The 27449-nt window shown below is 36.5% G+C and overlaps 1 protein-coding gene across 5 annotated transcripts in view; it reads right to left on the reverse strand.

Moving 5' to 3' along the window:
- Positions 1–27449, reverse strand: part of KIF21A (kinesin family member 21A) — an 87622-nt gene that overhangs the window by 33643 nt on the left and 26530 nt on the right. For all 5 annotated transcript variants that reach the window (XM_083859461.1, XM_083859463.1, XM_083859462.1 and 2 more), the window contains exons 2-14: positions 24642–24864; positions 23153–23335; positions 20133–20282; positions 19282–19416; positions 15971–16138; positions 14463–14578; positions 10259–10454; positions 9273–9462; positions 8593–8656; positions 7610–7813; positions 2071–2155; positions 1777–1894; positions 465–653 (exon numbers count right to left, since the gene is read on the reverse strand). In XM_083859461.1, coding sequence (XP_083715587.1) covers positions 465–653; positions 1777–1894; positions 2071–2155; positions 7610–7813; positions 8593–8656; positions 9273–9462; positions 10259–10454; positions 14463–14578; positions 15971–16138; positions 19282–19416; positions 20133–20282; positions 23153–23335; positions 24642–24864 — 2021 coding nt within the window. The remainder of the gene's footprint in view (positions 1–464; positions 654–1776; positions 1895–2070; positions 2156–7609; positions 7814–8592; positions 8657–9272; positions 9463–10258; positions 10455–14462; positions 14579–15970; positions 16139–19281; positions 19417–20132; positions 20283–23152; positions 23336–24641; positions 24865–27449) is intronic.

The raw sequence follows: 27449 nt of genomic DNA on the forward strand, positions 1-27449 counted from the left end.
AGCAGGCCCCAAGTGCAGTTATTTGTGGGACTCCTGAGTCATAGATGGTTTGTCATTTCAATCCTAATACATATTCACAAAATTTTGGTCAGTAAAACACCTCTGAAAGGTCACTGAACCTTGTTCCTATTTTTATGCAAATAAAAAGAAAGTGGGGAGGAAACAACACAAAAAACTCCCTTTTAATTCAGGAACTATCTCTGGGATTATGAGATCTCTTAGTAAACTGAAAACGCTAATTCACATGAATCAAATACTTGTCAGCAGCAATACATTTCAAAAATTTTTTCTCTCAATTCTAATAGAAACTAGAATGAGTAAAGAATGATTCACTGACATTATGGGTACAAACCATATTTCTGTTTTCTGCAATTTCTTATCAAATTTGAAAAAGAAAACGAGAGAAATAGAAAACAATTCAACCTGAACAGTTTATACACGATCAATGATTTTATACTTCTTACCCAGATTTTGAAGAACTTGATCTCTTTCAAGCTGAGTGTCTCGAATTTTATGTTGCAGCATCATTAGTTTCTCTTCATACTGTCTTTTCAGTGTTTGCAACCTTCGCTGGCTGTTTTCTAGCTCATCTATGAGTTTCTGCTTAATGGCTATTTCACAGGTGATATTTGCCAAGTCAGCCTGATAATTTTCTAAAACAGAAAGATTTCTGTTAAACTAACAGCAAGGACCACATGAATACAGATACTCCTTGCAACCTTAGGGTCACTGTAAATACATATTGTGCACAGGAGGATCCCACACAAATCACAATGTGCTACACAAACCTCTTATCTGCAATTCATGTAAAAGTCTCCTTAAACACTCTCAATCCTAGAACTGGAAAAGAGGTAGTGAAAGATGTCACACTGAATCACAGTTGCCTCTGTATTGTAACTACTCGTATTTAAATTGCAGTATCACCAATCTGACCTTCCCCATCCAAAAGGCTTCAAGATCTCAGCCACATCTCAGGGCTGAAGAATAACTGTCATTCATAAACCCAGTAAGATATAATAGGAAAAACTGACTGCTGGCAGACTCCAAATGAAGACTTTCCCTTCTCTAACTCTTACAAAGATACAGAATTCTCATGAGACATGCCATCTCAGTTATGGAAGTGGAAAGGTCAAGGGGAAAAGTACTAACCCACATGATAAATTAATGACAGTTTAATTAACTTCTTTAGCGAATTGAGCTCTTTTTTGTTTTAGGATTATGTGCTTCAGAATAAAGATATCAGTTGAAGATTATTATTTTTCAGGTTCTTGCTAATGGTTTGTGTGACTCTTAAACAAGAAGAAACCAAGAGATTTGGTCTGCCCATTTGGCCCAACTCACATGAGAGAAGTGCTGGTGATGCTATTTCTGACTCTCACCATATAAAAATGAGGAAGGCTGATAGATTTCCAGCCTTTCAAAATTAAATTCTTTTCCTTTTCCGAATGAGCTGATAGGAGCTATCACCTTGGTGATTAGTCCAGACACATAAAAATAAAGCAGTACTTAAACATTACACTTTGAATGTCTTAATCAAGGAAGAAACGCATTATTAAACACCAGATGGCCTCTGGTCAATTTTAAAACTCATACAGGGACATTTCATCAGCTGTCTATTACATGTTTTAGCACCATAACCCAAAAAATAATTCACTGGATATACTCTTCATAGAGAATTACAGACAGACAGTTGATAACACACTTTCTTGCCTATCAAGACCTGAGGTTTGACAGATATTATTTGTAAAACTCCACAGAATATTGGACTGACATCACCTTTTTCATCAGAGTCAGAATCTGATTCATCTGAGCTTTCAACGACTTCCATATCATCTTCATCCTCATCATCTTCCTCTTCTTCATCGTCATGATCACTAACTTCCTGAATTTCCTCCTACAAAACACACAGATATTAAAGCACTCCTACATTTTTCCATGCCTCAATCATTTGTGACTATCACTGTGAAGCTGCAGTATTCACCTAGTCCATTCCTAATTTTCTTTCTATAACCTTGTAAATCTTTACACAGACAATGAACAAATAAACCAAACACTTATATAAATACTTACTCCTTCCAATTCATTATTCTCTCTCTCTGAAGTGCCTTTTTCCTCTCTCTTCTCCTGCTCGTTGTCTGTGTTATCCTCTTTAACACTAGTAGAAGAGGCAGACACAAATTATTCATGAACTGAAATGGCAGGTGTTTCCCATCCCCTAAACCAGCCAGTTGTAATTCCAAATACAGATGAAAATTAAAGTGTAGTTAGAAAAATGTACAGGTGTCTGGTGTGGGTAAAACACAACTTCCAAACTTCTGCAGATAACAAAATAACGCCTAATTACTCTTAATCTTGGTTTGCAAGGTAATAGTAATGATTAACACATTGTTCCAGCATACTGCACAACTGGGACAATAAGAATACACATCTCCATATACTACAGCAGTATTCATTTTGCATGGAAGTTGCAGTGTACCCAAAGTAGCTTTTACAAAACAATAAAAGAACATTGTGTACAAGTACAACATACATTACAGGTATTCCTATGCTTTCAAGCTATAACAGAGCCTAATGTACTTAGAACAGTCTTAAAATGTATGTATAAACCTTTAACAATATCCTAATTTATCATACTATAACCACTCTTTTGATTACTTATCTACTTTGACATAAAGGGAATGCTCAAAATAGGCATTGATACAACAATAAAAAGGTTTACAGCAGGGGTTTTTTTGGTTTTCTTCTAATGGTTTGGTATATTACCCATTAGGGCAAGATTTAACATTTTTAAGTGCACATTTAAGACATCACATGCAACTATAAAACAAAAAAATCAGTGGCACTCTGCAAATTGTCACAGATCAGGTATCAGTCCCTCTAGGTCTACATGCACAAAACCCAAAGCTCCAATGGATGGGAAATTGCGACAGAATAGAGCTAGACACCATAGGGAGTAATAATGAAAAAATGCGGTTAGGATTATTTAATGTGGAATCCACCTCAACTAACTTCAGCTGCATAGAAGTTTGGCAAGTTGTGCTGTCACAGATCAGGCACAGAAACTAGAAATGCACATCTTCCTCCACTGATACCAAGAGGAGTTCAGGTTCAAGATCAAAGTCTTGGGCAAATCTAATACTCAGTTCAGTGACAAGAAATACACAGTAGATTCGAGACACTATAATTTGGCAACACCTTTAAAACAGAGTTCCAATCTAAGAAGTGTCTGTTGAGTAACACAGTGCTTCTGCATACACGTGATTTTCTGTTGTATTACTTTTTAATCTGTTCAATGCTAACTGATTCCCTTCTGCCCCACTCATTACCAGTTATGAGCTGACCATGCACAAGGCAGAAAGCTTTTGCTTTGACCATCTGAATCCATGCAGCAGCTGAGGACCCTGGCATTAAATCTAACCAGATTTGTACACAAAAAAAGTGCCTAACAGGGAACACTGTGTCACACAATCTCATTTCCATAGATTCTCATCTCCCTCAAACCAGAACATGTTCTATGTTGGTTATTAAGCCTAAAAGATAATGGCTCTTATCTGCAATCCTCATGCAGATTGAGGCAAACCCCCAGTTTCCCTTCCAGCTGTAGTCAGTATAGAACTAACCACTACAGAGAATTTGTGTTCTGCCTAAGAAAGGGGAGAGACAGGAGGAAGGAGAGCCAGCAGCACTCCCAGGCAAAACTGTACTATATGTATGCTACTGGTCTATGGATTCACATAATCTGCATCAATTCAGTGGGTGGGTTTTTTTGGATCAAAGTAGACAACAGAAAAATAAAAACTCCTTTAGTTTCCCTTTTAATCATAATATAGTTCTCTTTTTAGAGCCCTCAAATTAAGTGCCCTCAGTGAATGACTATTCATCTACTGATTTGGCTGAAGCAGAATAGGAGGAACGATCAAGGCTTCAGTCACATACTTTCAAAAACCAAAGCAGCAAACTTGACTGAGGTGCGATGGTCCAAGACACTCTCGATCTCACATGCCAAATTATTATTGTCATATACTCCCTGCTAGATATTTCATACCATATGTGCTACTGCACCTGGCTCCTGCATTTCATTTCACTTTGGCCATGCAAGAAAGAAAACAATTAATTCAACAGGATTAAGGTTCCACCTCCCCACAAAAGCTTGCTCAACACTGTGTAAGCTCCAGAGTTAATCTCAATTCCACAACAGAGATTTCTTCTAGTTAAAACACTGGCTGAAAGTGAAAACCCACAAAAGAATTCTGAAAATTAACTACTCCTGAAGCACCTATAAATCTGCCCAACCTCTTTTCATGTATGACAACCAATTAATTGAAATGACAGGTAATTAAAAACCTGGGAAATATTCCAACCTTCTTTCTTCTTGACTGCTTTCCTCAAGTTTCTGTAGCCTTCAAAAGCACGAGGTACAGTATTGGAAGGCCAAGCCAATGAAGAACAAACCAGACAGTGAAAAGCAAAAGTGATAAGAAGGTAAAAAAATGATATATATGAGCTTGCAGAGTTTAAAATGAAATTTTAAAAGATACCATCAAGAGACAACAAGTAGTAAAAAGGCAATACATCCTGGACAGTTGGAAAGTAAATAGAAAACAAAGAAGCAGCATATGTAGGTTAACTAATCTGCCACTGATAACAAGTGTAAATTCAAATTACACTAAGGAAGAAATTTTAGACTATATATTTAACTTAGCAATTTTTTTTCTAATAATGGATTAAGAAAATATCTCAATTCTATAAAAAACTTTCTCCTCTTTCTCCACTTAAAATTGGCAGGTAAAATACTGAAAACTGCAAAGACTACCACTGACACGAAGTTATATATTTTCAGGAAGATATCAGGAAAAAACCCCAATGCACTAGTTTTATATATGCTGACAACATATTGTAATATAAAGTAGGAATAAGAAAACTTTAGTATTAATATTCTGAATATAATTAATACAAAAACATCTTCAAACTGCATTCATGTTTTTGTTTGGGTTTTTTGTTTGTTTTTAAATAAAAAGTAGAAAACTGCAGCTCATTTTTCTGGGATTCAGAAAGTATGCCAATAATTTCTTGTTATTTTTTTAATAAATTAACAAAAAACATGCATCAGAAGCAATGAGATGGACAAATATTAGTATTTCTGCATGTACCTTTTCCTCTTGAATAAATGTGGATTTATTAGTAAAAAAAGTCTGCACGACATATGTAAGCATACAGATGTCTTAAAGTTCATCAACTACTGAAATTCCTCATTTTCTATTATGACAAAGTTTTGAGTAAGAGCTTTTGCTGCCTTTTCACCTTATACTGTCTACCCTCTTCCTTCTGTATGAGTTAGGAGCTAGCACACTGAACCCCATGTAACTTTCACCACTGATTTAGTTTAACAAAGGTTAGGGGAGTCAAAAGAAAAGAGCAATAGTTACCAGGTACATAAGGATGACTAACAACTGAAAAGAATGTGGAAGATCTGCTCAGGGGCTTCCAGTGGGTAAATCACATTGTGGGACACTCCAATCATGCCAGTTTTTCAGCAGGCAAAATGTTACTGCTGTGTAAACTGTTTCAAATAAACTTCGTGACAGATGCTTATTAAAGGCTACAGATATACAGCAGTACATACCTGCTGCTCATTCAGAACCTTGCCTTAGGCCTTCAGGCTACCTCACAACAATTTAAATAAGTTGTATGTATTTAAAATTACACACCTTTTGTCATACTGACCCATAACCAGGAAAGAAAAGACCAAGAAAGGCAGCAGATAGGGGCAGAACCAGTAGCTAGGCTTACCAATCCCATTTTAATAGAAAAATGCTAGTTAGACAACTTTAAAAGAATCGCAACACTAACAAGAAATAGTGGAGGAAATGTAACTAAATGCCTGTAGAAGACAGAATTAAAACAAAGAATCCCCATCAAATTGCATGGAAAAGTGTCTGTTCATTACATTAATGTACGCAGTGCAAATTCCTGAAATTTCAGTAGAATAAAAATTCACAGTGATATAATCTTAACACAGACTTTTCACTAATTGAATAGAAGCACTCTGCAGATAGCAAGAATGACAATGTACAACCCCTCAAATTCTAACATTTCTTAGCATCTAAGGAATTTTCCTCCCAACACATGCACCTCAGAAATTTCTAAATATTTATTACAAAGCAGTCTGCAGATAGGCCAGTAGATAGATTCAAATCTTAGCAGCACTTTGAAGAATATGGCCCCATTTTACAGAACACAAAGCCTACTTTAAGATTGAGCCATCAAGAGGTCTCTTCCAACTTTAAATTTTCTATAGCTCTCTAATTCTATAATGCTAGGATTGAAAACTGATCTCAAAAATAATTTATGGTAAGTAGTCCCTACTTTCAGATCAGACTACTTGGCCATCTCATCACAATATTATATTTTCTTGGTGTGAGAAAGTATGACCAGCTTTTGGGGAAAAAAGAAAAAAAACCCACAAAAACACAACCTAACAACTGAGGCTCTATCTAAGCATGAAGTTAAACACACCCTTGATTTTAAAATGTGCTAAAAAATACAAAATCAAATCTCTTTGTTCCTGCATTTACAGTTAAAGGACATACTGAAGTGCTTGGCTGAAGACAGAACAGAACATTCTGCTTATTTTATTTAATACTTCCATCTTGCTCTCAAGTTCCTACAAAAATGAGACAAAATCTATTGAAACCCCCATAAAAGAGTAAGAGCTTCCTGAAAAATTATACACAAAGAATCTAGCTGTTCTTAAAATGACTATTGTCTAAAAGCATCAGACATTTGTGTGGTGAACAGATTTATAGATATAGGACGTAAAATTAAAGATACGACTGACCCTCACCTACCTTATACTTTGACTATTTCAAGCTTAAAGCGTTATATATAGTTTTACTCTAAACTTGTAGAAGTCTGAAGAACGATTATTAAAAAGAGTAATAGATTAGAAGCATGAAAAATTTCAACTAAAACTGAGAGATTTTGAATGAATGCAGACTCTGAGTACACAAAACCTTGCTGTGCTAACTGCTATCTAAACAGGCATTTATGTCAATGTCTATGAGGATTTTAGTAGATGAGAAGTTGGACAGCAAAAAAAACAGCAAAGCATGATGTTACAAAAAATTAGGAAACCTCAAATTAAAAAACATTCATAGAAGCAAAAGATAAAGCAAAAGAAGCCATTCCAACAGCTACCAAAGAATCCCCAGTTATTCAGAATATCTTTTCTTCAGAAAGCTGTTTCAGTTTTGACATAGAGTTGAAAAAAACTTATAATTTTTTCAAACTTCTGTTCAATTTCAGGTGCATTTTAGAATAAATTTTTAAAATATCAAAATTTAGAGAGAGTACCTGTGCTTTTCTCATTGCACATAATTACACAGAAAAGTTCATTACAAAGGAGACATTCATCCTACAAATACTGCAAACTTCACTGGAAGAAAAGATACAAAAGAAAAACTATGACTTCAACATGTAAAAGGGTTTGAAGAAACAGCAGTTTAGGGTCCAAACTCACAAAAGAAGCCTTTAGAAGTCTCAATAGTTAAAAAAATAGGCCTTTTTACTAAGAAAGAGAAAACAAATAGCATTATAATTCATACACCACCTCTTTTTCTTTTTCCTTTCTTTTTTTTTCAGCTTTTCTAGATCTTTCTTGGCTATATCTAGAATTTCCATTGTCTCTTTTTCTGAGGAAAGCATAGAAGCAGAAAATGCTGATGGTCCCCCAAAGTATGTGGCTCTTGATGAAGCTCTTGACAAGTTGCGTCGAAGATTTTCATTCACTGCTTCACTTTCTAATAATTTTGCTCTTAATAAAAACAAAAAAAGGAAGAATTGTAGACCATGAATTACAAGTATTGCCAGTACATGAGATGTACACTCTTTTGCCTCCGTAACTTCAATGCATTACATTCAGTCTAAAAACTACAACTTTCAGGTGACATCTGAAAAAATACATAGTAAATTCCTTTAAAATATCATTTTACACAATGGTTATACATATTGTACATATATCATATAACCTAGACAGAATACTTGAAAAAATATCTGTATGAACATACACACAGATATATATACACACAGATACATGCCTGAATATGCTTTATGAATATACATAGTACATGAAAGCTACACAAAAGTTCTAACACTAACTGAGGATAGGCCAGATAATTTTTCACATAGTAAATGTACTATATATCCAAGACATCGCAAATATTTAAGAGTCTTTGAATTTTAAAAGGATGTATTTTTTTAAAACATATTTTTTTAAACAAGTAATTTCTCAGTACTATCATTTCTATATGAGGTTATAAACTTATGAAAGAATCATTCTAAGTTTTACTACCCTTGGTGCAACAATACTAATTTATCACCGTAATTTAGGCAACATCTTACTCTCATTTCTATTGTCAGCTTAATGTCTAACATTTTACATTTTTGGGTCCAAGAGCAACACCAGATGGTGTTAGAAGTTCACTAGACCACGCTCCTAAAGTAATCACCACACAGGAAAAGAGCTGAAGCACTGCTAACACTTCTATTGTTTTATTTTTTTTAAAGTTGTCCAAATATACATTATGTAAATACCTGAGATCTTCAATTTCCTTGATATAATTATGAATCATGTTGCTAATTTCTTCATTTCCTTCCCCTTTGAAGGACAGAGAGAAACGGGGAATGAGAGAAGAGAAAGATTAAGAAAGGGTGGTTACAGTACAAGTATCTGAATATAGCTACCAAGCACAAGATACCAGCAAAGGGAAACAGTCACACGGGCTACACATATAAATCTTAACTTATTTGTAAAATAGCATTCCTTCTTAAACTGAATTACATGTTTTGTTCCTCTCTCATGTAATCACCACATGACTACCAGTAACTTGTTTTCCATATTAGCACATTTTAACAACGCTTAAATCGAAATTACTTATCTGGAGTTTAATTTGGAGTCAAATTTATTTGGCCTGGTTGTTAAAACGCCACAGGGGCTAAGCATACAAATAATACCTATACAAAAATTTTATTTCATATTCCCTGTTCACATTTCGAAATGGATAGTCAAATCAGGGTACCAAACTATATCTATTACTAAAAAAACACTCCAGAAACAGAAAAAATAATCACATGTGGGCCTATCTCTGCCAAAGGAGCTCCTACATTGCTAATAAAAAGGCATCACTTCATTTCAAGGGATCAATGAAGAAAGAACATATAATTAATTAAAGTTCATGAATTTATGAAGCAGCTTATGCACATTCACAGCATACCTGTCCTGGCTAGCACTTGGTTGGCCTGGTCACTCATAAGCTGAGTTATTCTGGCTCTGAGAGCATCGATAGTCTCTTGCATTGCTTTAATTCTAACACGTAGGTTATTGTTTTCTGTTTGCAGCATTGCATTTTCATGGAACATGTCGTTGATGCTTTCAACGCCTTCTTCATCTATAATCCTTTTACCCTTTAACAAAGCAAAAATATCTTATTACTAGTCAAGGCTGACCTACACTTAAAAAATATTCTAACTTCGTAAATGCAATCCACAGATGATTTAGAATTCAAGAAGATACTCATAGCACAAGGTAATCTCTCAGAGTGTTGTTTTAAACTATGATAAAGGGACAGTTTTCAAAAGACTGATGTCTGGGCCAACACCTGAGCATCTGGATTTTGTGTAATTCCACTTTAGTCTGAAATACAAGTTTTTGAAGAGGTCAAAAAATGAGAAGATAACTCTTTATCAAACCAGAATACTATCTCAAGAAAAGCAAAAGGTGATCCTGTTTGGTAACGACCTTTACTGCCAAAAACACTAAATGAACTTCAGGAAGAAATGGGCACGAGTATTTGCCTTATATACCTGAGACTGGGTTTTTAAAACACAAACTGTTTTAGCTATCTAGTAAGTTTTCAAAAGCAATACACAGTAACTGCACACATTCACTTATGCATCAATCTAAGTTGTGGTTTGGTTATTTTTGCTTTGGAAGTGACTTTCTCACTGCCTTTCAAAAAGCAAATTGCACGCATCATCAGTAAATATCACTGATATTTGCTGACATCTCTTTCCTTTGGGGATACAATCTACATTTTCTAAAAACATCTGGTAATCACTGGAATTAAGTGTTGCTTACGTCAGGGTTGCAATTCTAATGGTTTTAGTGTATGAAGTGGAAATAGTCAACAGGAAAAAAAACAGCTGAGGAATTATAAGCATTTTAAAGCAGAAGAAATCCTAAGAGGATAAACTAACTTACTGTTTTGTATTCCATGAGTTCCATCTGTAGCCGTGCAATCTCACTGCGCAGAGCATTTATTTGTTGACTGGCCCTATCCTGATTGACCATCACCTTGTTCTTGATGTTCCGTGCCCGATTGGCGTACTTCAACGTGTTCAAAGTTTCCATGAAGTCTCGATCTGAAGGGCTCACACACGCTATCATGAGTGTTTGACTGCAAGTCAGAAACACAGGCCAGCATTACACACCAAAAACAAAAAGAGCAGAGAGAAGCTAACAGGTCCTCAGGCAGAAGGTGAAACAAGAACAGCAACTTCATAGTATTCGTCAAAATATTTCTGCATCTAGCCCACTACAAACTGTGAACTACAAAGGTCAGCAGGTGCTACAATTTGTATCTCCCTAGCATAGCATAGGAGACATTAGATTATTACCTGTTCCACACATGAAATTGAAAAAGCAATTAATGGAGGTTTCCAGAAACAGTTCTCAAATTACATTCAGTTTGCCTAATCATCATAAACTGAGATTAATGAATTTATAGTCAATCTAAATTCCTAGACACTGATTTGGATCATGCAGCCATCAAGACTGTCGATTTTAATTCCTGAGTTGCTTACCTACTTCATTTGAAAGATGCCCAAATGTTCATCTTACCTGTCCATACATGACTAATGTGCCTGTTCTCTACCTCAGGTTCCAAACTGGCTGAATTCTTCACTGCAAATTATCTCCCTTTCTCCAACAGAAGCCCAATACTAGGACTTACCCATAGCACTCTATGTCTCTAACTGTATTTATACCACATTTCATAACATCACCACTTAGAGCAACTTTCTGCAACAAAAAGCAGCAGGACCTGAGCTCTTGGCCCAAGGGGCCTATGAACAACCATCCTCCTTTCAGTTTCCTACAGCATCCCCTAGCCATCCCATCATGGGATATTATTGCAGGATGAGAACACAGTCCATGCTCCAAATGAAAGATCAAGCAGATAGACCAGTAGGAACCAGTAAGGCAAAAGCAGAAAAAAAACCAAAACAATTTTCACTCCAACCAAGTGCTTTCATCATTCAACAGGTTCCTTCTCTCACTCCCTGGAGCATCCTCATTTCACATCAGGTAAGAACAGCCTGGAGGGTCAGAACCAGAATTCCAGCTGCAGATCACTCTGAAGGTGCATACATTGCCTAAATTCTCAACAGAAAGGGAAAAACATCTGCATTTGATGGACTGAGTACACTCCTCCAAGTTGTAAAGGAATTTGCTTCTCCATGGTATGTCACAGCTTGGGTAGTTACATAAGGAAGAGTGAACTGTCTCTCGGGCAAAGGAGCAACATCTGCAGCAGGCAGGCTGGATTCTGATCTTCACTTTCTGTAATTTCAGACTAAAACAAATGAATCCCTGCAACACTCTGTGAGGCAAACAATTATATTCACCATACACTGGGAAACTAAGCTAGAGAGAGTAACTAGCCTGGAGCTACAAAGAACATTCACTTTCAGCAACTCCTCCTCAGTTCTCACTTGTATCTTTGCATCAGTCCTCCAAACTCATCTAATACACAAGATAAGGCCATGCAAGATTAGGAATCAAAGTTTTTGATTCAGACATTGAGAATGTGCTTATTTTTCTAAATCTCAGAGGACTGGTTCTGCTAGGTGTCCATCTTGAAAACCAAACAAGTTGAACACCAGTTCCTATCTGAACTGTAAAATGGACTAGGGTTTTTTTGATGCTGTTCTACTTTCTTTATGTCACCATTTCTTTAAATTGCTCCCCACTGTTCCAGAAGTGAGGAAGGTTTTAATTTTTCATAATATAAATTATAACATTCCTTTTAAAATACCAATGATCCATATTTTTCTTTTAATAATTCAAGACACATTAATATTAAAATGCTGCTTTAGAACTGTTGCAGCATTATACTTAAAAGAAGAATCATTGTGAAAATAGTACAGCGACACAATGTTTTCAACACTGTAACTCAGAATTTACTACAGCCTAACCCAAATCATTACTAGTAAATTTCTGTAAGTATTTGTTAAGGGAGAAACAACGTGGACAGTTATACCTAGGGTGGAAGTTGGAAGATTACATAATAGGCTTAAAGAAATCCAAGTCTGATTCTCCCAAAGAAAAAAAAGCATATTTGTTAAAATTTATCTCTTCCACACATTTTTATTGCCAAACCCCAGATAAGAAACCATTAAAAATGTGAGGGGTTTATATACATATTTATTTGAAAAAATCTTCCTTAACAGCAAAGTGCTGATTTGAGATGTCTCAGCATGTATGCCACACACAAAAAAACTAGGGAGAAGGAAGGCATCCTTCATAATTCTCACCAATCAGAAAAACACAGAAAGAATACATACAAGTATCATTAAAAACTTTGAGGGCAGCATTTGCTATCTGTACATTTGTGCTAGTTTTGGCTGGGATAGAGTAAATTTTTTTCACAGCTGGTGGTTTGGGCTGTTTTGAATTTGTGCTGGAAACACCTACTATGGCTCCATAATGCAGCTATGTTTGAGTTGCTGCTGAGCAGGGCTTAAGAGAGTCAGGGACTTCTCTGCTCCCCAGACAGCCCCGCCAGTAGAGTGCACAAGGAGTTGTGAGGGGACACAGCTGGGACAGCTGAGCACAACTGACCCAAGGGATATTCCATCCCATATGGAATCATGCTCAGCCATATAAAGCTGGGGCAATGAGAAGGTAGAGGAGGATGGACATTCAGAGTGACAGTATTTGTCTTCCCAAGTCACCATATGGCATGATGGAGACCTGCTTTCCTGGGAATGGCTGAACACCTGCCTGCCCATGGGAAGTGAATGATGATTCCCTTTGCTTTGCTTGCATAACCGACTTTTGCTTTACCTAAAGAAGTGTCCTTATTTCAAACCCTGACATTTCTCCCTTCTACCCGTGTGATTCTCTCCTGGGGGCAGGGCGGGAGCGTCCGTGCAGGGCCGGGGCTGCCCTGGCCCATCGCACACTCAGCTCCTTGACTGCTCCTGAAGGGCATGGCACGGAGCCGTGGAGCTGGGAGACGTGAAAATATTTGAGTCAAAGCAGTGTTCCTACAAAAGGCCGATTTTAGAAGAGTTTGAAAAAAACATGCTCACTAGCTGGTTGTATTTGTTAAAAAATTTAATTAAGTGCTTTTTGCATTTATTTACAGAAAGAGCTTAGAAGAGATATGCTGTTTGATTTCTCCTTTTTTTTTTTTTTTTTTTTTTTTTTTTGTAATTCTGGAGTTTCTTCATCCTTTTTGCACTTTTGAAAGTTTCTAGCCCTTATTTTACTTGTTTTTTCTGGTTCTTCTTTCCCTCACACTGCTGTGCTTCAACTTGTTACTGAAGTTACCTCTCTGAAGAGCACAGCAACAGTTTGAGAATTTTCTTCCACTTCTCCCTACTCCTTTGTTTAAAAACTGCCTACTCTTCTAAAGTAGAGCCAAGTGTATTAGATCACATAAAAGAACAAGAGCACTACCTTTAATAAAATATACTCAGCTGTGGTCTCCCTTAAATTTTTACGTTAGCATTACAAATACAAAATCTGTATAATTTTAATAAATTTGTTAATGTTTCCTTATAAAAAGCCTTCAGAGGCAAAGCTTTCCTTTATTGTACATGCAGAATGTATAGAAGTGGTTCATACAAACAACCCTGGTAAAAGACTACTTTGTTTTTATTGGGCTGCAAACCAACATCAGGTAACTGAACAGATGATTATACCTCTCACAGGCTGAGATACGAAACCGCTAAATGATGGAAGTGACTGTAGTAAACTGACTCCAAGCTCCTATACATGGCAGTCAGAGCAAACAACTCACTGACATTTAAAAAACAAAGCAACAAAAAAATCCGGCCAACCTCTAAAGGAGAAACTCATCAGTTTTAAAATATGCTGTAAACAAAATCTGCTATTTGTACTATCTACAATCTCCAGGCATTTTCATGGGAAGCACTTGCCTGAAAGTGATAACTTCTAAGTAACCTGAAGTTAGTAGTAAAATAACAATAGCACTGAAAAGAACAAAGCAAAAATCTCTTCCATTGACAGCATTATTTTCATGACAATTTATCTCCAGAACTTTCCTCCAACAAGATTTTAAATGTCATTTGTTAATGTTCATTTGACTTCCTGCAAGATTATGTTCCCATTTGTGCTCATTCACAATGAAATGCATAAAATGTTCCAATTTTCATACCTGTTTCCCCCAAGAGAGTCTTGAAGTAGCCTTGTAAGCTTTGAATCTCTGTATGGTACATGAGTTGCCTTCTTACTTTTATCTCCCAGTGCACTTATTACATTGCCAAGTGCCAGCTATAAAACACCAAATCACGTAACACACAAGTCAGAATCGGCTCCTGCGTAGTTTTATTTTAAAACACCTATAAACTAGAGTCATCATATTGTGAGAAAACTAATATACTCATGAAAGTTAGCATAAAAATATTTCTGAAGATTTCTGTATTTTACATTTAGAAATGTTTGTGTTATCAACAGGGCATCGGATGACTTACAGTCTGGTACCTGGAAGTGCTAAAGTGCTTAGCACAAATCATAGGCACTGTCCATTAGTATTCAGGTCAGTTACAAACTAAAGTTGGTACAACTTAATTTAACAAATTTTTGTTTTCAATGATAATTAAAGTTGATCTCTACCTCTAAGAGTACCTATAATTTCTTTCAAATTAATTTTATCAATCTGCCTTATTACATTTAGAATAAAATACAGGGCAGTCATATGAAGGAAAAAACCCCAGAATTTAGTACCTCTACAAATGTCTCATGATGATTTGAGCATTTAAAACTTGAAATTAAAGGCTTTTAGTCCACAGCTATCCTGTTTCATTACTGAAAGGGTCTAATGCATGTTTGTAAACAATCAAACATTTGGCTGTGGAATTATTTTTATGTGGAACTGCACACACTTCAGTCAAATGGAAGGATTCTGCTTTAGGTGGTGCCCTGCACAAGTTCTTGCTTTGGAAATGATGCAGCTGCCACCACAAGGTGGAGAACTGCACACACTTCATGCTGTGCCTGCTTGCTTTGAAGGATTTAAAGCACTTTCAACCTGTTTCACTAAACTGAGGGCTGGACTTCACTGTAAATAAAAGTTTTGTGATCTTAAATTAGTTACATTACACTGAATTTCACTTTCATGTATTTTACATGCTTTTTGTTAAGGATACAACTATGTCATCTACATCCCCCAAATCCTGCTGGCTGCTGGCTTTGTGCTTATGTCAATGATGAAATTGTACTGAGTATTCTTTCTCTTCTATATAAAATAACCAGAAGAACTACAGAAAAATAACAGTGCCATGATGGCAAGAGAATCACTGAGAAAATTCTAATTGCACAATACCCCAGAAAACTGGTACTGCGCAATAGCCCAGGAAAAAACAAGACATGTTTTCATACATAGAACAGACATGTATTTTTGTGCCTTATTTAAAAGAGTTGCACAGAACCTCCACACAGCCATGAAGCACAAAAAAAAGACATGAAACTACAATATCCACTGATAATCACAAGCTCTACTTTTCAGTTTAGTGTTAAGTAAAACATTTAACACAGTTAATTAAAAAATTATATAGCAAGCCAGTACACAGACAAAAAAATATTAAGCTGTAAGTTTTAAATTTCATTTCTAAGTATTTTGCCTGGGGTTGTTTCATATTATATTGTATAGTTGTATAGTCTTACTAGTCCACAGTTGATGGAAATGCCTTCTTTTGCCCTTTCTCCTGTAGCTCCTGTTCGCTTTAACCTTTCAGATCCCGCCAGATCAACAAAATGAAACTTGGCAGTAAGAGTTTCATATTCATTCATCTCAGAAGATTCAGATATTATCCTGTTATCAGTGGCATTATCCTGAAGCAAAGAAGAACCCACAAGGCTTGGTGAGGTCTTTCACATTAACATTTGCAAAGTTCAATCAACAATTATTTACAAAACTATCTCTTTACCATGACCATCTCCTTATTAATTCTTTTATAACAACAGTATTTTGAAACATATTATCTTCATTTTTATCATATGTACTAACAGATCATTTTTGAAGACCCAGTTCTAGATGCATGTGAATACAAATTACTTTAAGTACGAGCTACCATCGCTTTAAGTACCATTACTTTAAGTATCGAGCTGCTTCTTGATGAAGAAATGAGGGGACACATCTACTAAAATATGTAAGTCTCCAGCAAGGTGAGCAACAAACTTGTATACCTCCTAGAATGCACTCTTGAATTGATTGTCAAAGGAAACTGCTTTTAAAAAAGAAAACTTTGATTACATTATTACCCCACAAAATCATCAGGACCATCTATTTCATAAACCTGCCGAATATCTTAGCTGAAAGATATTTTGATTTTATACCTCTCTAAAGCCCATCACCAGCCTCCCTGTGGGATGATTCTTCAACCTTCTTTAGGAATTATTGTTGGAAGTCATTTCTCCTAGCAGTCAGTATTCCATTAGCACTTCTGACTTGCCCAAAAAATCAGAAAAGTAGAAGGAACAAGGGAAAAGGAAGAGGTTCCTTTCCCCCCTTTATCTTCCAACCTCCAGTAATGACTGGCACTTGCTACAAGCCTCTGTAAGTGCACGGAGTCTGCCCAGGAACACACTGCACTGGGGCAGGCACCACAGCCTCAGACTCTTTCCACTTTACATCCCAAAGCACAGCAAGAAAATTATCCTTTTTCATTAGACAATCACAAACTTTTTTTCTGTTTGTTAGTTTGATTCTACCATTCACTGTAGACTTTTATTTTACTCTGAGTGTAGTTAGATTTATTGTTCAGGAAAGAACACAATGAGAAAAATCTTTAAATCACTCACTTCTTGACCTTACTGGTAAGATACCCATTATCTTATCAGGGTAATTTCTACTAACTTGGCATGGTGTCAGACAATAAGCATATGTTGAATGTATACTGGATTCATAACAATCTCTCACAGCCCAAACTACAAGCTTTATTAAGAATTTCTAACCACATTAAGCACAGAAAACCCTTAAAAACCCACAGAAAAATCTTAAAAAAAAAAAAAAAAAAAAAAAAAACAAAACACACAGACCCTCAGTTATTTTGTGATGACCTTTACGTGCTTGGCCAGTCACCCTACAACTCTCTTTACTATTGCAAGGGGTAATGCAGGTCTCTGCAGACCAAACCATTCTCATGGTAGTTAAATATTTCATGCCTCTTTTTGTAGTAGTAACAGAACAGAACAGGAACTGTGCCACTTCCACAAGACCAGGAATCATTATTTCTGTTATTTTGATGTTTACACTCTGGGGGCCACACTCTAATTCCCAGCCCTCAAATTCATGATTAATGCATCCTTTCACCCCCCTTCATTTAGGATGTGAAGTGTACATCCAGAAACTTCCAGGAAGCATGGATGGTGTGAACAGAGCCCCAGGAGCATGTCTGTGCACTGCAGCCCTGGCTGCCTGCCAGCCCTGGGCACAGGCGACTGAGCACAGAGGGGGCACGGCCAAGGCTGTCATCCGAGAAGGAGAAACCGCGTTGCCCTGGTAACAAAGGTCTCCCAAAACTGTTGTCTACAGAAACTTGAGCTACAGCTCTCCTGGTCACCCAATAATAGCCTGTATTAATTTAGATTCCAGGAGCATTCAGACGACAATGTCAGGTCTATCCTCTACTCTCCTAAACGCCACAGGGAAAGGAGAGGGTGCTGTCCTAACAAATCAAGGATTTAGAAATGCCCAGCTCCATAGTCAGATTATCTTGTGTGTATCTCCCAAGAAAAAAAGAAACAAAACAGTTTGACATAAGGCAGAAGATGGCCATGTCTTCCTCTAACACAGGCCTCTGTAAAAACACAGGCAGAGCCAGGCAACAGTCCCCTGGGGCAGCTCAGCTGGTGGGAAAGGCTGCAAGTGCACCAACACAGTGGGCCTGCTGTGCCAACAGCCTGCAGGAAACAGGCTCCCAGGTGACTTCCCACTCTCCAGGAGACAATTTGCAACAAAAATTTCCAAGCAGACAGTGTCACCACGCAGTGACTGAGGTGCCCTGTATGGGCTCAGAGTGTGATGCCAGTCCCACCCAAGCAAAGACACCACCAAATCCACAGTTTCAGCATATAAGCAGAAAGAAGTGTTTTTAGCAGGTGTATAAAGCAGGTCTACATACCACAAAAGAATAGGAAGGAACACTCATTTTGCCTGTAAATGATTATTTGTAGTATTAAAAAAAAAAGGCAACCCCCTGCAAAAAGCACTGCAAATCCAATTCACTGTTCCACGTGTCTAAAAATGTGGTATCTTCAGATAGGATGCTAGCCAGACAGTATTTAATATTTAAAAAGTATACGCAAAAGACCTTTAGAATATTCGATTTAAATCCCCCAAAGGTACTGTAGTTTTCAGTAATGTGGATTTATTCAGAACTCTCCCCTTTACAAGATACACTCAACACCAACTAACAACTGAACAGTCACACACAGAATATTCTACAGAACAGCTCCATGTTCATAGTTTGAATTTCAGGTGCATAGATTTAACAAAATACCTACACCCCAAATATATAGCTATTTAAAATAAATACACTGAGCCTCAGAATTCGATTCTTTTCTACTTGCACCTTATCAATAATTAATTTCAAATATCCAAGCAGTTTCAGTTAGCTGACTGCAAGTTTAAACCCACTAACTGCCAGGACACTTAAATGTGCTGCCCCAATTAAAGACAAATTATATTTTAACTTTCTCACTTGCGTATGTCGCAACAATATATTGAAGAAAACGCCAGAGAAGAATAGGTAGGTTCCTGTAAGAGTCTGCAATTTATGGTTGCCTCTGGCTAGAGGATGGTTACATATGCACAGATTAAATCAAATTATTATAATGCTTAGTAAATTCATCAAGCATTATGATGACTACAGCATCCTTACTAAGTGCAATTCAAGTAGCAGTGGCTGCCAAAACTATCCCCATTTTGAAAAATAGCTACTAAAGAGAAGTTTACCAACAGCAAAAATACGTACAGCATTGAATGCGGGGCAGACTCTGGTCTGACACAAGTGTATAGTGAAGATGGCGTGTGACCGTGAGCTCTGAACGTTCATCTGAGTGCTGGCAGTGGTTCGAGACAAAGCTCCCAGCTTCAAGCACTGCATCATCTAGAAAACAGGCAAGAAGTACATTGCAACCCTTGCTGGTTAAGGAAAAATGTTCCTGTAACACTTACTGTTTTGGATATGTGACTAAAATTTCTCTCTTTGTTACAAATTCAGTTCCTATATTCAAAAAAAAAAAAAAAAATAGAAATAAAAGGACAAAGATCCTGAAATAAACAGACTAAAAGAACTTTTTGTGATTTCTGTAAGAAAATACTTAAATGTTCATATTCTTCTCTTTACTGTACCCTAGTCATAACATAACTATCTTCATTCACCTGTAGCAAAAAATATATGATTTTTGTACAAAAAAAAAAAAAAAGAGGACAAAAACATTTGTATTCAGATTTGCAGTACACATGAACAGCAGTTTATTTCACATCAGCCATAATGCAAAGCTTTCCTCTCAAAGAAAAAAATAACATATGTAAGATTTGGGAGATCAGATTTACATATATGCCAAAATTCTCCCAGCAGAATTATATTAAAAGCCTCTTCCTAGCTTTAAATGAAAGTGACATGCACTTAGTATCAAACATGTCAGATTTAAGGCTACAAAGAATTAGGAAAATAAAAATTTTAGCTAGCTTTTACACTTAAATTGCTCGTGAGATAGATATTAGCTAGCATGACCTCTATTTTTAACCATTCATCAAAGCATACAGATATTTTTAGAATCTACTAGGCATATTAAAGTGTAATTTATTTTCAATTATCACCTCGGATTCTCCATTCACAGTTCGGGTTGTAACGCCCACTGTATAAATTCCTCCTGCTGAATCTTCATGTATTTTAATATTTGACTTTTTATTCTTTGCATCAATATCACGTGTGGTATCAAACAGATCAAGTATTTCTTCATTGTAAAGCTGAAGAGAAGAAAAAGACAAAAAACAATTTTCAGAAGGAATTCCTCCAATGACTAACAAATCTGTGCATGGCACATACCAAAAGTTGTAAACATCCAAATGTCTCAACTCCCAAAAGATGCAAAACATCCAAACTTACAAGGACAACAGGTGACAGAGCAGCTGCAAATTAAGTGACCGGCACAACTTCCTGTTATGCCACCCGAAGATGGGGTAAATTCCTCCACATTGCCAGATCTGAGATAAAATTCTTTGGTGGGACCAGGGAAGAGGAGAAATTTGGTGCCAGGAGAACAAGAGTGGTTTCTGTGGCAGGCACCTGTTGTCTTCAGATTTAACATTGGGCTTTTCTTTTGTGGATTCAGTTGGCTGCACTCTGCCCCAAACACTTCCAACTCACTCCGCTTGCTCTCCCTGCCATTACACCTCTCCTCATCTTCTCTCTCACACCTCAATAATTCTATGGCTCTTATTTAGATAAATTCTTCCTGCCCAGGAAGGAATTTGACATATAATAATAGTTTTTGTGCAAGCTGCTTCTTAAGGACACCAAGCATCAGTCCAAAAATAGTATGGCATGGCTTCTTGAGCAAGGTTTTTGTACTCCATAAGAATGTTCTGAGCTTTACGCAAACCATTTAAATCCAATTGAAGATATCAGGGGGAAAAAAACAGACAATCCATCCAGAAAAAACATTATCCCACTGGAACTCTCATGGCTCAAGTCTCTGCCTGTGTACACTGGAATATGTCAAGTGTCTTTAATTTAGTTATACTAATTCATGTCAGCAAAGGTCAGCCCAGACTAATCCAATTCCTGATCTAAATTCCTAGGTAACAGTCAAAGAACCACCACAACAGATGGGTATTCACACAAGGTACCTTCTCATAACACTGAAAGTAAGTCACTTTCTCCCTCAAAAAGAAAAGGGAAGAAAAAGCTCAGCACTTGTGAATGTGATGTTTTTAATTCTTTATCTATTAAAAAAGGAATTATATTTAATTATTAGGCATAGAAATTCTATGCAGAAATCTTCTTACTAACGATTTACCTTCATAAATTCAAACAAACTGATGTCACAATTTAGAGCAGATCCTGATAATGCACCTGCAATGGGATGGGACTGCATATGCCTGTCTTTTGAAAAAGCAGGAAAGCGAAGAGTTAAGGGAGGCAGACTGCAGCCAACTAAAGAAAGGCAAGAAAGTAGCAAACAGAAGTCATTGTTCCCAACAGCTATCCAGGTGTAAGACTTCAAAGTTATTCTAAAAATACAATCTTGGTTCAACTTGTTCAACGACTAAATTATTGTTTATGTAATCCAGATCTAATAGTAGATAGGATGGGGGGACCAGGATAATTTTTGATACAAGAATAATGTATAACATCCAACTAATCGGAAAAAGCTCCTTCTGGGAAAGCCTCTGTAAAAGAAAAAAATCTACATTGACATTTCGTTAAGTGAGAAATTATTATATACATCATTTAACCTTTCACTAAATTTGATAAACAAGACAGGTTTCAGTATGTACAGTTCAGCTGAAATACACTGTAATGGCTGCAATTCTTCATACCATTCTCAGTGTAACATTTCATCACTGCCCTGTATTTTGGGACTCAGTCTTGTAATGTTACGTCAAAAAACACAACCAATTCAGAAACCACACTGGTTACTGCTCCTTATGCTGCTCATGTTGCAGCTGCCCAAGCAAAGCTGCAGCTCCCTGGTGCACGGAGTAGAGCACTCCCACAGCACATGCTCAAGCCATCCCCCTCTAGGCAAATATTAGCCAGAGCAACAAAAAGTTCTGCATAAGGGTAGCAGCGACAAACCTAGACCAATTCAAAATTATTGCCAGCTTGTTAATCTTTAAAACAGTTATAAGAATCTATGATTAAAGGACTTAGTTTACTTCAGCAGTAATAAAATCAACAGCTATTCTCATGGGTAATATAAAAGTGGGGGTTTACACCCCCAAAGTATATGAAGTTGTACATACTGAAGTAAGCAAAACAACTCTACACCTGCTCTTCCTAAAATTGATTCTGCCTCTCCGTGTGCCCGAAGTATCAGGTTTTGCAGGTTGGCAGTAAATCTAAATACATTACACTCAAAACAATCAATTTAAAAAGCAGTTCCACTGTCAGGAGAGACAGTATAAAACCTACAGGGCGTAAAGCAACAGCTGCTGCAGGTCAGAAAGATCACACATGTTAAGGCCCCTTTACCAGTAACTGTGTCTGCAAGAAAACACAAGGGGAGCAGTTCTGCCACAGTATTGACCAGGTTTGTTTTTTTTTCCTCTGGGTCCAAGAAAGAAGGGAACAAAAACACTGAAGCGCAATCCTAAACCAGTGGGAACTGCAGAAAGACGTATTTTCATGCTATTTTTCTTTGGTGAAAGAAAGTTTTCTGAACAGAATTTGAAAGTTAAAGAAATCTATGGCAAAGTGACAAAAGCAGGCAAAGCATGGTCACTACTCAAAGCCACAAAGTACAATTAGGGTTCATCATTTCCTGTTTTGAAGTTATGTCAAGAATTATCAACAGGCACAAGCAACAAGTCCTACAAACAGAAAGGGACAAATGATGATGAACATAACTATTTCTATACTTCAAAATAACACTACAAAGGGAAGCAGTAAACTAATTGGAATAAGATAAAAAGACTACTTTCATAAATTGAAGATCTGAAGCAAATCTCATAAATTTTCCTTTTGAAATCTTGAAGATAAATTCAAAACATCTTGGGAGGAAAAAAAATTAAAAGAAGCAACCAGAAAAAATATTTAATTGCTTTTCTAAAAACAACAACCACCAAAAAACCCACAAAGTTACACCCGCAAACATGGATTTGTGGATATTTACCTCTAAGAACTGTGCATTCACTTTAAAATCTGGAGGTGGAAGTCCTTGTTTAATAGCACCTTGTTTTTTTTCTTCAATACATCTGAAAAGGTGCTTAACAGCACGTGATATAATGCCTTGTTCCTCTTCTGTTATGTTGACATCAAACCCAGTGCCCATGGTGTATGTTTTGCCAGCACCTGTCTAATTTGAAAAATGAGTAGTCACTAGAACATGTTAATAGTGCCACATCATCATAGAAATACAGTTTGCAAACACTAGTGTCCATATCAACCTGACACCTTTACAATATTAACACACACAACAACAGGTCACTTTGAAAAATGGATAAACAGCAGAATTTAGACAAACTCTACTGTTTATCCAGAGATCACATACAAGAAGGCTGAGAGCAGTTCAATCTTTCATAACCCTTCCCCTAGAAACTTTCCCTAACCTGCTTACATCAGCCTTGAGCTATCACCACTAGGTCAAAAGATGAGTTAATGTTTCCAACCAAGGCTGTTAATTAAAGCATGTATTTTGGAGGTAAAAGCAGCATTTGCAATTCTTTACTGAACTAGATCAAATGACTCTCTTAATTAAGATGTCTGAATATCTCAGGTATTATATTCCCATTGTCCTCACTTTATACTAAAGAATACAAGCTCTAGCTTCACTAGGAAAATAATCTAATTAAATGTGAAGTCCAATAGAACACAAGGTAGTGTAGTGTTTTCACTTAATTAGTGGGTCAAGTCTAAGACAAAGATAGGATCACACAGCTGAACATAATCTGCTAAACTGGATCTGCAAACTGCTTTGTTTGACTAGGAATAGACTTCACCTGGCTAACCTGAGATACAACATTTAACACTGGTGAAACTCAGCATCCAAGACCACATTTTATGCAATCAGTTTGTACAGGAATATTCAGAAGACAAGAACACATTCTCTACATTGTGCTCAGCTTTGAGTGTGCCCAGTGCCCTAAGAGGGTGTGTTCTCTAGAAAAAGTTGTCTGACTTTGGAATCTGATCTCTGCATTTTGCCCACAAGCAAACAATGTGGCCTCAAGTTCTTCAGGATCTATTTTTAAAAAGCTCCGATTCCCAAAAGTCTCTAAATTCAATGGGTTGAAAAGTTGCTCAGAAAATCATCTCAGTACAACCCATCTCTATAGTTCAAGTGATTAAAGTCAATAATTTGTTTGATTGATTAAGTCAATAATCTGCATTGACGTGAATTCAGGAATTGTATCAACTGATACTATTTTCAGTATTACTATTAAATTCAGATCTGCATCCTACATATATTCCTTGTTTCAACTGCCAGTCTAAAGAGAATCTATATAAACTCTATATAAACTCTCCTACAGAATAACTCATGGAAAATAAACCCAAGATGCTAAAAACCAGATGAATACATTCAGAAAATTTAACAGAAAAATCAATTGCAAAAAACTGTTTATTCCAAAATAAACATTTCAAAATAAAATCGTGACACTTACCTGGCCATAAGCAAAGACCGTGGCATTATAGCCTTCAAAACAACCTTCAATCAGCTTTTCTATGCACTGTACATAGATCTCTTCTTGCTGTGAGTCAATGTTAAAGACATAATCAAAAGTGAAGGCCTTATCTTTTCCCAAGAACACTTGAGGTTCGCCAGGTGTGACAGATGTACAAATATGGCATCCTTCAATCTTCTCTTTGGCTAACTGTGGTCTAATTCTGTTTTGGAAGAGATAAAAAAAAACTATTAGAAATTCTCATCATCAAAAAGAGGAGGAGTATACAATATAAATAAGGGATGTGATAATTTCTTAATGACTGAGAAGTCAGAATTTTTCTTCACCAAGCCAGAAGATTTTGGGTTGTCTGAGCCACAGTACTGACAGTATCCGAGCTCTGGCCATAAAACTGCTCATGCAAATGACACCATCTTTTCTGAAGGTTCACCTACTTCGAACTGGTGACCTGTCTAGAACTCTGAATGTTTCTGTATGTATATTATGCACTACTGAAGAGTCACTTTTATATGTTGTTTCAGACTTGGAAATCAACCTTTCCAGTTTTATCTAATTTCTGCATGCTTTCATTGTAAAAAGAGTCATTTTACTACCTTTTTTTTTTTTTTTTTTTTTTTTTTAACAAGTAAGTTAAATGTGAAAAAAATACAGGATAGTTTAAATAGCAGTTTGGGAGTAAGGACCCACCAACACCTAGCTCAGCTGGTTAGAGCATGGTGCCAGTGATGCCAAGGTTGTGGGTTCAGTGCCTGTATTCACTCAAGAGTTGGACTTGAAGATCCTTATGAGTCTCTACTAACTCAGAATATTCTGTGATATCATCCTAAATGAAAGCCTCCTTGCTGGGAGAACAATGACAGCAAGGTAAAAGGCTCACATTTCTTTCCTTCTGTCAGAAAAGGAACTTTTTACAACCAGAACACTTCTGTGAAATGTTTGGTTTCAGTGAAGAAGTATACCTTCAAACAACAGGAAAAGAACAATATTTAACAAGTTCTAAAGGTAAGAGTGTTTCATTCCTCATTATTTCCCCTCTAAGTCAAATTTCAGCTTTTATTTCAGTTTGTTCAGTTTCTTCTTTTACAAAATAACTTGTAGAATATAGCTTGAACTTCTTATATTCTATAGTTTTATTAATTCCTCTGCATTCTTAACGCTCTTGCAGCCTCAGCAAAATTGAATTAATGTACTGGCCTCACAATTAATAATGACTGCAGAAGCTTGTGATTCAGTTGGCCTAATGATTAACCATCAAGAAGAAAAACTCTGGCCCACTCAACACACTGTTCTAACTGTAAGCAACTAATAATTTGTTTACAAATCTACCTTTTAAAAATATATATTTCCAAGTTCCTAAAGCAGCACCAAAAAAAACAACCCAAACCAAAACCCCAACCCAAACAAACAAAACCCACACCAAAATGTGTGCAGCTTAAAAGATGTGACAAGGAAGGCTAATAAGAATGATAAGAAAAACAGCAGTACAGCTACACACAAACAGAATCATGGAATATTTTATTTAGATCCTCCAATTATATAAAGCTTCAGTGTGGCTACTTCCAGTTACACAGTGTCAAAGATCTGCAAGCACAGAAGGCACATATCTCATGTTCCATGCTTTAAGGGCCACATGCACATTAACACTCTGTTCAGAGTAGCTGCGCTGCCTTGAAGCAAATTCCCCAACACCTTCAGATATCACATGTTGGTTTGGATCACAGAGCAGTTTCAGTGTGCACAATTTACACCCCCTTCAGAGGGAACAAAGCCAAAATGCTCAACTCCAAACACACAAAACTTGTTCCAAAATCTAATGGGAGCATAAGGACCCAAAGCTACCTGCTGATCTACTGTGACTGTGCCAACACCTGCTGATAGAGAGAGAGCTTGATTCCAACAACTGAGTGGACTGCTGCAGACCAATTATGCACATGTTAGAGGAAGTTAGAAATATCCAGCTTGAAAAAAAAAAAATCTCACAGAGCATGATGTATCTACATTTTATTGCAGATTTGGAATTTTTCATCCAGGTATGTGCATTGCTGTCAAGTGTATTTTCCAGATTTTTCATTCTGAGGGTTTCATTATATCCCATGTGTGGGACTAGAGATTAAACTTAACTTATCTGTAAGGTTTTCCACACATTAATTCCAGCATGGAAACTTCATTAATGATCAGAAGGTCCCACCCTTGTCAGCTTACCCTCTAGTGTAAAGTGAAAATTAAGTAAACCTTTGAAAAATATCATTAAAGAGATTATATGATGTGCAAAATAGGCATAAATATTCTACAACTAGTATTTGCATTTAAGAACACTAAGTGTGTAATATAGGTCACACTGTCTCTCTAAAAACATCATAAGGATTTTTCTTTAAATGAAATAAGAATCCTGAGAGTAATACAGGATTTACATAACTCCTTCAATAACAACCAACTTGATCCATTTGTACCTGCATTGACTAAACGCAGAATCTGATAAATATGTACAGAAGAAGCTTGTAACACATTTACTTCCTTCTAAATTAAGGAAATTTTGGTAATAAAGTAGCTTTTATTTCTAGGTAGAGAAAGTCTTCAAAGAAAAATTAATCATATGTCTTTTCTAAAAGCATTCTACACAACTGGAAGGTTGAGCAAATAAAACACTGAAGCTTGCTGTCTAAAGCAATATTTAGAAAATGCCTACTCAGTAGGTTATTCTGCTGCCTTCTTTTACTGCCGTGAAGTCAGTCAGAGGGCAAGCTCCTTTTTCAAACTAAGCATTCTTATTCTTTTACTAATCCAGTG

This window comes from Zosterops lateralis (genome assembly GCF_965231275.1).
Source record: "Zosterops lateralis genome assembly, chromosome: 4".
Lineage (NCBI taxonomy): Eukaryota > Metazoa > Chordata > Aves > Passeriformes > Zosteropidae > Zosterops > Zosterops lateralis.